The sequence below is a fragment of the Argopecten irradians genome, chromosome 11, assembly GCF_041381155.1.
Source record: "Argopecten irradians isolate NY chromosome 11, Ai_NY, whole genome shotgun sequence".
Classification (NCBI taxonomy): domain Eukaryota; kingdom Metazoa; phylum Mollusca; class Bivalvia; order Pectinida; family Pectinidae; genus Argopecten; species Argopecten irradians.
This window is the reverse complement of record NC_091144.1, coordinates 36,746,989-36,759,363: the sequence shown is the minus strand read 5'-3', so window position 1 is coordinate 36,759,363 and position 12,375 is coordinate 36,746,989. Positions and strand designations below refer to the sequence as shown.

Below are 12,375 nucleotides of genomic sequence, written 5' to 3'. Positions count from 1 at the left end.
TCCGGAACTCCCCGTCGAGACATGAAGCGTATTAACGCGTTGATAAAGGAATCTGCTTCAAGGGAATGCAGCTTTTCAATATGCACCGCACGCATTGCTAGACACGTAAAGATACATCCATATCTCTTTTCCTGGCTCCGGCCCCTTTTCACGTAAAAAGGTCCGAAACAGTCTATTCCTACAGATGTGAATGGTGCCTGACAGGACGTACTCGATCAGGGGGAAGTCCTGCCATTTTTTGAGATCCTGACACTGCTCTTGTGCAAGTCACGCAATTACGTAGGATGGCATTTATCAATGGACGACATTTTGGGATCCAATACCTTTGCCTCAGAACAGAGAGCACATGTTCCCTTCCAGAATGTCTGCTCTCGATCTCATGGGTATGTCGAACAATGAGTTTGGTGACGTAATGATCTCTTGGAAGAATTACAGGATGCTGCGCGGAGTCTGCAATAGGAGCAGATAACAATCTTCCACCTACATGAAGAAGGCCACCAAGTTCCAAGGCTGGCTCTAGTGCATATATACGGCTCTTTTTACTAATCTTTCCTCGACTAGATTTCAAAACAGACAGTTCTTCGCCAAACGTTTGTTGCTGCATGTATCGAAATATCACAATCTCGGCGTCCCTGAGATCCTCCACAGAAATACAGCCTGTTACGGTTTTCTTACGAAGATAATCCTTGTACTTCAAAAGCCAAACTACAGCCTTCTTTAGACGGTGCCATGATGAGTAGTGTGTCAAAAATCTATCTATTGGGCCATCTGACTTAGACAAGACTTAGCTTCAGCGCGCGAACTTCCGTATCATCGGGAGAGATATCTGAGCATGTCGGAAGTTCTGGCCATTCAGACTCATTCTGCCACAGGAAATCCGGCCCCTGTTTCCACCGTTTCTTTGTAACCATTTCTGAGACGTTTTGCCCTCTATAAGCGTCGCCAGCGGGGTTCAGACTTCCGTCAACGTGTCTCCAACTCTCAGGCGAAGATCCATCATGTATGATCGCGACGCGATTTGCAACAAATGTGTGGAAACGTCTCTTCTTGTTCTTGATGTATTGTAGAACAATCATACTATCTGACCAGAACACGTTTCTGTCAATTCTAAGACCCAGTTCGTGGCCTAAAATACTACTGACGCATACTGCCAGCACGACAGCTGAAAGTTCCAGTCGCGGTATAGCCATATTCCTTATAGGAGCAAGCCGAGACTTTCCAAGAAGAAACGCACAATGAATTTCCCGTTGCAGTTTACCACGCGAAGGTAAGAAACCGCTCCATAAGCTTCCTGGGACGCATCACAGAAATGATGTAGTTCTAATCTTTCTGCATAGCTGAAACTATCTGGCATGAGACAACGATCTATCTCAAACTCCTTGAGCTTTAGCAACTCATTTAACCACTTTGACCAAGACTTCTTACTTTTGTCCTCCAAGTCGTCATCCCAGTCTTTGTTCATCCTACACTCTGTCTGAAGAATCTATTTCGCTTGAAGAACGAATGGACAGACGAAACCTAATGGATCATACACAGAACTAGTAACGCTTAGGACGCTTCGTCGTGTGTAGTTTGTATCTTTCTCTCCAATTTTGATTCCCAGAGTGTCGGATTCGATATTCCATAAAACGCCAAGTGCTCTTTCGATGGACAGTGATCCACAATGCAATTCGATATTGCGCCTTTCCGAGACTCGTTCTCCTAATGCAACAGTTTCCATTACTGCATCGTTGTTTGACACCCACTTGGTAAGTCGAAAACCTCCTAATGAGGTGATATGTATCAGTTCACGAACAAGCTTTATTGCGCGTTCCTCACCATCAACTGACTTCAGACAGTCATCAACGTAAAAGTTGTTCAACACGGTGTTTACAGTCTCGGGATCAAAGGATGCAGCATTTGCCTCAGCGGTATGCCTCAAAGCAAAGTTCGTACAACTTGGACTCCAAACACTTCCGAAAGGATGCACAGTCATTCGATATACTGTAGGTTCTTGGGTCAAGTCCCCGTCCTTCACCACAGAAACCTCAACACGTCGCGGTCCTGAGGAGGAACTTTCACTTCTTAGAACATTGCTTCAATGTCTGCCATAAGCGCAATGTTACGCTCGCGAAACCTTAGCAGAACGCCAAGCAACTTGTTTGCCAAATCCTGTCCTTGCGATACGTTCTTATTTAGCGAGGTGTTCTTACATTCAGCGGCACAATCGAAGACAACTCTTAGCTTGTCGGGCTTGTTAGGATTAGAAACAGCATGGTGGGGCAGATACCATAATTTCCCTTCTTCCGTATTGCAGGTTGATGGAATACATTCAGCGTAACCTTTATCAAATAGTTTGTTGACCTCTTTAGTATATCTCTTGTGTAGATCAGTATCTTCAGATAGGCGTTTCTTCAGGTAAAGAAGCCGTTTTAATGCCAATGATTTGTTGTCTGGAAAGTTGGGACATTCGTCAATAAACGGAATGCTGAGCTCATAATGTCCTTCCTTTAGCTTAATTGAGCCATTCCACACTTTCAAAACTCTCCTATCATCGACCGACAACTCTGGCACGCTCCCTGCTAAGACCTGGCCTGTATCAATCGACCAAAACTGTTCCACTCTCGCCTCCAGACTAATATCGGAATCTGACTTGCCATAGACAAAATGACATGCTGATGCCATATGCAGGTCCTCACTAATGTTACCAAGCGGGCCATTAATAGTCCATCCAAGCACTGTCTTTATAACGTAAGGCTCTCCATCCTTGCCGCGGCGTACTTCAATAGGCATCAATCCTTTGGGAACGTCTTGACCGATGAGCAGACTTACATTTTGCCTGTGTGGCACTAAGACGTCATTCAAGTGGTTCCACCTATACACATCCGCTGATGTTGCTACACTGCTTCGTAATTCCGGAAAGTCATTTAAGGCGTAAACTCTTGGCAAACAGAGTATCTCGCGACATTTACGTTTGACCACAGTGCTCATTACCTCTAGATATACTTCTTCTACCAGCATGTCCTTTCCGTCATTAAGAGTTTTCAAATTGAGAGAAGCAGGTTGACCACTAATTCCAAGCTGGTTCACCAGTTCAACTGAACAGAAAGTCTTGTTGCTGCCATGATCCAATAATGCATTGGTTCTTACAAAGTCGCTTTGGCCTTTACCTCGAACAAGGACAGTTACAATAGGAAGTGACACTTTCGAGGTTCCATTTTCGAGCCCTCCGCATGCGCTACTGTTAGCTTCTACCTTATTTTCAGAAGTCGGTAACGTTTTGACATAATGTTGAGATTATGTTTCTGACTTTTGTGACCCGTCCTTTTTCACCAGAAATGAGGTATGAAGCAACTTTGAGTGTCTCGTCTTACAATTGTCTATATTACACTTGGATGATTGTTTGCAGAACTTTGCAGAGTGGTTGCTATAGTTCAGACAGTTAAAACACAGTTTATGTTCCTTCACAACGTCTAGCCGTTTTGCTGGTGTCATGTCAAGAAACTTTTTGCAGGTGCTCATCTGATGATTACCACTGCATATAAAACAGTTATATTCCTTCGAGCCAGAATCAGTTGACTTGTCGGCTGTTTTCGATGACTTGTCAGTACTCTGCACACTAAAACCTAGTACTTTCCCGTTTTGTGGGTTTCGATTTTGACTTCGTGTCCTTACGCTCTTTCTGTTCAATAACTCCAAACACCGGTCAAAGAGTTCCTTAGCAACTGTTTCTAGAAAGGAGGTAAACTTGACGATGTGCGGGTATTTCCCTGTAATCTCCACCGTTCGCTGTGCTTCCTTACGCCATCTTCCTTGAATGTATAACGGTAATCGCGAAACAAGTTTCACCATACGACAACGAGAATCTATTTCCTCAAGCATGTCCATAGCCCTTAGTGCCTCCACACATGCTTTAACATCATCAGCCAGATCGCGGACTCCCTGAGGATTGTTTGTTCGGATAGGATCTCCTTCAGTTATTTGCTTTATCCAGGCTTCGGCCACCATGAAGTTGTTCCCGAACCGTTCCTTTAGCAGTTTTCTGGCTTGCTTGTAGCCTTCGTTAGGTTTCATCATTAAACATGGCTTGATAACTTGAGCAGCTTTTCCAGTACAATATTCGAACAGTCTGTTAAACTTTACACCATCTCCGACCCTAGACAGCCCAACACTTGCGTCAAAGGAGTTTATGAACATCCAATAGTCCAATGGATTACCATCAAATGTTACAATGCTGGCCTTAGGTAGACTCACAGCATCAAGCAATCGTAATTCGTATTCGCTTTGCTGTTGAATTTGTACACTTTGTCATAAGTCTTGAGGTCTCATTCCATCCGATGTCCGATCGTAATGACTTCCTTGTTGAACAGTTGAGCTAGTGCTAAAGCCTTGAGGCTGGGCTCCGCCAGATGTCTGATCGCAATAACTTTCCTGGACGTGGCGCGTTTCCGGGTAGAATGTCGGTGCGGAAGGGTTGAGCATATTTGATTCGGCGATATATTGGCTTAACGGCAAAGTATTCGGTACCTAGGCTGTCGCATGATTTCGCGTACTTGGATAATGCGTTTCTCTCTGCGTTGGCAGCTTGAATATCGGCTTGGAGTTTAAGTCTTTTCATTTTCTGCTCAACCTGAAACTGTTGATATTCTAGATCCATTTCTGCGTTGATAAACTCAGCCTTCGCCTCAAGCATGGCTTGTTTTGCTGCGGCCTTTGCTAGGGCACTAGATGCGGATGAAGCCTTCAAACGTTTTGAAGATACTTTAGAAACATTATCCTCAGGTTTTACTAGGTCATTAGTTTCCATATGTTCGCGATGCGCTATTATCTGGAATTTTGTGTGCGCCCTGGACCTTTTGTAGCACTTCAGCAAACTGTCTCTCACTCGAATCTACCTTTTCCTTATCATGATCAACCGCCATGTTCACAAATTGAAGGTGTATGTTCTCGAATTTGTTGAATGCATCTTGTAGGCTATCCAAATGACCATCTAGAGATACTAAGTCAATATCACTGTTTTTTATTGACAAGTCAAATTTATGCAGTTTACGAGTAACTGAACTAGCATATCCGGCACGAGAATTGTACAGATGTAAAAGTTGTTCGCGTATATGATCATCAGAATTTATCTTCGTGCTAGGTACCCTTTGCCTACCCGATTCTGTGTCACGAGGGTTATCTCCCTTAGATTTTGTTTCCATAGCCATAGCACACACTGTTACGAATAGTAATCAGTGCTAGTATTTGTATTAACAGTTCAATTCTATGTGAGTGGGGGAATCCTATATCTCACTGACGAACGTGCTTACATATGATTCAACATACCAGTTCATTCAAAATAAATGTTATTCATTGTTCATGTTTCACATTATTTTTCTTCACTACGTAGGCGTAGGTCATGTAGGTTATTTGTACAGCTGTGGTGGACCATTAGTCGCCAGTGATTATACAGCATACACATATATATATATAACGCACGAGGTATGTAACGCTAAAAGCACTTATTTATTGAACAGTTCGCCGTAACAAAGTCACATTCCAGGTAGTACATACCGCAGGCTGCCAACAATGCTTGGCCAATACCGACATCAATATTAAAAATATAACGAGCCTACCTGTGCTACTTCATTACTAGATGTTATCAACAGTTTGTGCCTTATAGGTACAAATAACCTGTGCACCAACGATTATGTCCCATAGTTAGGAAGCTTATCAAACTCCATCTTTACTCTTCTCAACGTTGTTTTCCTGTTACGCCATGCCGTCCATCCCATAATATTCCCACGTCACTACCTCCCGGCGTTACTAATCACCGACCGGGTACCGGGACGAAACCGGAATTTTACTAAATTACCGTTACTTATCGGTAACACTATGAGATAGTCCAGGGGTGTAGATATCATAAGTGATCGGAACCCCTGGAGTATCTAGGATGTATGGGACCATATACAGACATACCCAATGAAACACCTCCAGTGTTGGTGACATGAAAACTGGCGCTCACTAGAACGTGTAGGCAAACATGAAATGGTATGTCAGATATGCAATGGTATCAAGCAACTTTTGTAACCGAAGAAAAACACTGATTCGTCTGCTGTGTTTTATTGAGAAAAAAAGATTTACCATAATTTGTCAAACTGGCGCTCACTAGAACGTGTAGGCAAACTTGAAATGGTATATCAGATATGCAATGGTGTCAAGTAATTTTTGTAACTGAAGGAAACACTGATTCGTCTGCTGTTTTTATTGAGAAAATAGATGTACCATAATTTGTCAAACTGGCGCTCACTAGAACGTGTAGGCAAACTTGAAATGGTATATCAGATATGCAATGGTGTCAAGTAATTTTTGTAACTGAAGGAAACACTGATTCGTCTGCTGTTTTTATTGAGAAAATAGATGTACCATAATTTGTCAGCGATGGAGCATCTTTAATGTTAATAACACACGGAAACTTCCGCACGTTTTGTCAAATTATAAAGATGACTCAAGAGAATGTTGCAGTTTAACTTCGAAATTTAATAATAGTAACCTTGACTTGACGGAGGGATATTTAGGAGTGTACCTGAAGTGTTCCGTACAAAGTGTGGGACAGAATTCATTTAAAATAAAATATATCACGTTTTTTTTTTAAAATACATCTTCATACAATACAATTATAGAATTATGATTGACATATATCGCTCATTCGGAGATTATTAAGCCGTTGTCAGAGTCCCTTAGGCAATTAGTATTCCGATTACGCAATAGACTGGACAATGAATCCTTTATGAAAGGTATCAGAAGCAAATTACCATAGGATATAGACAATTATTACACATCGAGTGTTTATCTTAAATGTCAAAAAGGATATCCATAGAGTAAATATAATCAAGTCTAATTAATATCAAATTATACATAATAGTAAACTCATGATTGGTGTTAAAATTTAGCAACTATTAACACAAGTTCAAAACACTTTTAAATTTATCATACAATTCTTTGTGATATTTGCATTATTAATATCACAGAACCAAACTATCTTCTCATCTATGGTCACAAACAGAGCCTTCGGTGTTTCTTTGAAATACTCCATGGGTGGATATAACGACAGTGATAACATATAGTAACCCCGAAATATCGAGATGGAAATTTTGTATTGAAATCGCCACTGTCTATGTATATAATTTCCAAACTGTGGCTGGCTTGGTCGTGTATAAATAAAGTTCAAGAACTGATATATGGAATTCTGTTTATTGCGTTTTCCTTTTTCCATAACTCCATATAACGTAGAAACTGATTTTATTATACAGGACTACATCAGTAAACCATTAACTTTCAAAATAAAACAATAATAAAGTACAGATTAAATGTTTATTCGTTGAATGCTGAAACTGGTAGACACAGCGGTATCCCTAGACCCCAAAGGTTATATACCTATTGTGATATTCATCAAATTGATGATGAAGTCCATTTTGATTTGTTATGTGATATTCAGATTTAAGGGCAAACTATTTAAAACTTATTTTGATCGCCTTTTTTAAATGACTGCAATGTTTTGTAGTACCTATGTACAAAAATATTTTGGATAATATTGAATTCAGGCAACGGATAAAAGAAAGTAACTATCAAAAATTGTTGTATGTTTATATAGATGCATTTAACACAATTTTAACGTAGCATTTGCACACCATTTTCCTTATTTCCAGAAAGTTGTTTATAACATTGTTTTTTTTTTCTATTTGAACTAGTGAGCGTATAGTTTACACGCATTATTTTGAAAAATAAATTGGTAGCTAAATAACATTGATTATTGAAATAATCTCGGAAAAAACTAAATTATGTATGAAAAATTGAAAATTACACTTTAATTAATTATCAGTTTATTTTATTATGCCAGACATGTACATGTATCTTTCATAGATCTTTGTATGTATCTACTTGTATTATTACGATAAACGTGTTCATAAAATTATGATTATTATGCATTGTCTTGTATTCAGTGCAACAAACACTTCTATTCAGTAACAAATCTCTATCTCAACTGTCTATGATACAAGAGAATACAATGAAGGGGAATAACTCTTCATAAATTAAAAAACATATCTCCCTTTGACTATTATTAATCTTATAACACCCATGCAACCTGTATACACAACAGTAGACAGTTTTATAGATAACACCATTATGATAGGACTTCAAACCATCTTATTTGATTTCATATGTCACCGAAATGAAGCCTATACATTTCATTGATCTAATATTCTATCCCTTAGGATCAAGTTATTTATGATCACACTAAATTTGAACTGGTGAGTGTATATATTTACATTGTGTGCTTATATTAGAATTATTTTACACAAACTTCGCCTATATTTATATGTATCATTTAATTGATCTAAAAGTTTAAATTTCATCTCTTTGGATCAAGCTATTTATGATCAAACTGACGACTTTCTAATATTTATATATATCCTCATACTTGGAAATTCTGAAAATTCTTTCTTTTTCGTATATATCAATATAATTATGTTCAATAATACTGCTTATTATAATACAATCATTAATTAATTGTTCTATTTTGCTCCAAAATGTTTCATTAAAACAAAATTGCTAGAGAGGTGATATCGCGTTTCTTGTTCGATTTTACATAGCCAATTTGGTTCCACTTATTGCCTCGTATTGCACTAGTTGAGACTGTTCCACATTCAAGATGGCCAACGTGAAACAATCTTGGGTTTTGAAAATTTAAGTTAGTAAGTAGCAATTCTCATCCAATCCTGATGGTCCTAAACTTGGGTAGTGGATAACTCTAGAGTTACTTCTACATATCGAGTATTCACCATTAACCATTGATTGTAAACTCAGTTTTAGCACGTGATTATTCTTGTATTACTGTACGCCTTTATACATATAACACCATTGTATTACTGTACGTCTTTATACATATAAACACCATTGTATTACTGTACGCTTTATACATATAACACCATGTACGTACGCTTTATACATATAACACCATTGTATACATATCACTGTACGTCCTTTATACATATAACACCATTGTATACTGTACGCCTTTAATATAACACCATTGTATACTGACGCTTAACATTAACACCATTGTATACTGTACGCCTTTATACATATAACACCATTGTATTACTGTACGCCTTTATACATATAACACCATTGTATTACTGTACGCCTTTATACATATAACACCATTGTATTACTGTACGCCTTTATACATATAACACCATTGTATCACTGTACGCCTTTATACATATACACCTGTATACTGTACGCCTTTATACATATAACACCATTGTATTACTGTACGCCTTTATACATATAACACCATTGTATCACTGTACGCCTTTATACATATAACACCATTGTATTACTGTACGCCTTTATACATATAACACCATTGTATTACTGTACGCCTTTATACATATAACACCATTGTATCACTGTACGCCTTTATACATATAACACCATTGTATTACTGTACGCCTTTATACATATAACACCATTGTATTACTGTACGCCTTTATACATATAACACCATTGTATTACTGTACGCCTTTATACATATAACACCATTGTATACTGTACGCCTTTATACATATAACACCATTGTATACTGTACGCCTTTATACATATAACATAACATTTATTATACACATTGTATCACTGTACGCCTTTACATATAACACCATTGTATCACTGTACTGCGCCTTTATACATATAACACCATGTATCGACGCCTTAACACACCATTGTATTACTGTACGCCTTTATACATATAACACCATTGTATTACTGTACGCCTTTATACATATAACACCATTGTATCACTGTACGCCTTTATACATATAACACCATTGTATCACTGTACGCCTTTATACATATAACACCATTGTATTACTGTACGCCTTTATACATATAACACCATTGTATTACTGTACGCCTTTTATACATATAACACCATTGTATCACTGTACGCCTTTATACATATAACACCATTGTATTACTGTACGCCTTTATACATATAACACCATTGTATTACTGTACGCCTTTATACATATGACACCATTGTATTACTGTACGCCTTTATACATATGACACCATTGTATTACTGTACGCCACTGTACGCCTTTATACATATAACACCATTGTATTACTGTACGCCTTTATACATATAACACCATTGTATCACTGTACGCCTTTATACATATAACAACATTGTATTACTGTACGCCTTTATACATATAACACCATTGTATCACTGTACGCGTTTATACATATAACACCATTGTATCACTGTACGCCTTTATACATATAACACCATTGTATTACTGTACGCCTTTATACATATAACACCATTGTATCACTGTACGCCTTTATACATATAACACCATTGTATCACTGTACGCCTTTATACATATAGCACCATTGTATAACTGACTATAACATCCCTCTGTGGTGCGATTTGTCTACAAGAAAACCTGGATGTCCAATGGAAAATGTCAAATCAGCAAGAGAAATGTAATATCCTCGTCACAACAAACAACAAACAGACTATGATCAACTACAACATGTAGTCAAAGCTAAATACTTAGGTGTCACATTCAGTCGTCGGCTTTTAACCAGTCAAACACTGACATATCACAATATATTGATATATTATACGGAAATATACATGAGCTGAGCAAATATGCCAAACCTGCTAAAACCAGGTTCACTCGAAGATCACAAGAAAAAACATTGTAAAGACACATATACGGCTGTAATGTGACTAAAGTTAACTTAGTTTATGTGCATACTACATTTTTATACAGTTTAAGTATGGGGTTGAGGAATATAGCAAATTTCTGGTATCCCCCGAAATCATCGGTTAACCACGTAATCAGTCTACACTACGTTGCGGCATGATAAACGGAGCGTACTGGACTTTATAGATTGGTTTCAGAGGGTGTATCTACCAGGGAGTACTAACAACAGAGAACATCACCAAGGACAGAAATATTGAAAGTATTATCCAAAAAAGACATCAGTCAAACAAAAGGTAATGTTGATATAATAAGACGTGACCTATGTCCTATAAGGTGAAGTTCTTTGTTTTATGTAATCGCAATTTCTGTAATTGTAAAGTTCAATCTAAAATCAATCATTTTTGATATTAATAATAATAAAATATACCATGATATGGAGAATTTTATATTATCTGTGGGGGTACAGTGGCCGAGTAGTTTAGATGTTTCGACATATTACCACAAGCCCTCATCCTCTTGGTCACGAATTTGAATCCCATGTAGGGGATATGCCAGGTACTGACCGCTGCTCGGTAATTTTTTCCGCGTACTCTGACTTCCCTCAACCAACAATTCTGGCACGTCCGCACATTAATATTGCTGTTAATAGGACGTTAAACTAATAAAACTCAAAACCTTATATTGTCTGTAATTAGTTTATAATTACTGTCTTTTTAAAATATCGGAGGTATTTATTTGGAACGAGGTGTAAACGTAGTAGAATGGAAATACCGTGGTAGTTGATCTAACAATGGACGAAGACAAGCGCGCTTCACTTAGTAAGGGTTGTAACACTGGTATTAGATTCACCTGTAATATTTCACAGTCGGCGACATAAACTGGTTAAGATTGTGTTTCCTATACATACCATTACAATGATAGTATGAATGACGATATTGTTAGGGAGGAAGTGATATACACAAGGACGTGAATATACAATTCCACAAATGATAAAATTGACTTGCCATGGTTTACATATACGTGGACCTGGTCTAATGTCTATAGATAAATCTTAGTCGTATACATGAAGAAAAACTATGTACTTTGTACCTGTAACGGTGAATATTGGTGATAAGCTCGTCGTGAGTAAACAAAATACCACATATTTCGTGTTGGTCTACACAAACATGATCACCGCATTTGTAAAAATCGATATGTTTTCTCTTAAGAATGTTCTCAGGTGAAGTTTTAGTTTGTTGAGGTCTCATTTCAAAAACTAATGATTGAGTTTTTTTTTGTGATTTTCCGAAAAATAATTATCAAACTTATGATATAACTTAAACCTCTACATTAAACATGGAACAACCGAAATATTCTTAATTGACAAACGATACCATTAATTCGATATGATCCAATTTATGCCCGTCTGTCTGCCTATGTGACACTAGAATGTAATCATTCTTAGCAGATAATTGCAAGATCGACGTGAAGTGCTAAACATCAAGCTATCAAATTATTGTAAAAGGATAGTTTAAAAAAAAACAATGAAAATCTTACTACTACAGTGGACAAAATGCTAAATGTCAATTTTCCCATCTGCTTTCTGAATTGAAATTAACAAGCCTCTGAGTTGTAGTAAAAAAAAAAAACACAAACA

The 12,375-nt window shown here is 37.7% G+C and overlaps 4 protein-coding genes across 4 annotated transcripts in view; 1 reads left to right on the top strand and 3 right to left on the bottom strand.

Annotated features, from left to right (window-relative positions):
* LOC138335443 (tripartite motif-containing protein 3-like) overlaps positions 1-12,375 on the top strand; it is a 134,063-nt gene that overhangs the window by 15,277 nt on the left and 106,411 nt on the right. The window lies entirely within an intron of this gene.
* On the bottom strand, positions 774-1,190 carry LOC138334612 (uncharacterized). Its single transcript, XM_069283254.1, has one exon. It carries the CDS (start codon positions 1,188-1,190, stop codon positions 774-776), a length of 417 nt encoding a protein of 138 aa, XP_069139355.1.
* LOC138334611 (uncharacterized) lies at positions 1,484-1,975 on the bottom strand. Its single transcript, XM_069283253.1, has one exon. It carries the CDS (start codon positions 1,973-1,975, stop codon positions 1,484-1,486), a length of 492 nt encoding a protein of 163 aa, XP_069139354.1.
* LOC138334610 (uncharacterized) lies at positions 2,065-4,053 on the bottom strand. Its single transcript, XM_069283251.1, has 2 exons — positions 3,655-4,053; positions 2,065-3,234 (listed from the first exon to the last, which is right to left on the bottom strand). Exons 1-2 carry the CDS (start codon positions 4,051-4,053, stop codon positions 2,065-2,067), a joined length of 1,569 nt encoding a protein of 522 aa, XP_069139352.1.

What these genes read in the sequence shown, in the direction of transcription:
- LOC138334611 (XM_069283253.1), bottom strand. Translation starts at nt 1,975, where the DNA reads ATGACTGTGCATCCTTTCGGAAGTGTTTGGAGTCCAAGTTGTACGAAC.
- LOC138334612 (XM_069283254.1), bottom strand. Translation starts at nt 1,190, where the DNA reads ATGGCTATACCGCGACTGGAACTTTCAGCTGTCGTGCTGGCAGTATGC.
- LOC138334610 (XM_069283251.1), bottom strand. Translation starts at nt 4,053, where the DNA reads ATGAAACCTAACGAAGGCTACAAGCAAGCCAGAAAACTGCTAAAGGAA. An exon ending in AGTTATTGAACAGAAAGAGC is followed by an intron (nt 3,235 to 3,654) that starts GTAAGGACACGA and finishes TCTGAAAATAAG; the next exon opens with GTAGAAGCTAACAGTAGCGC.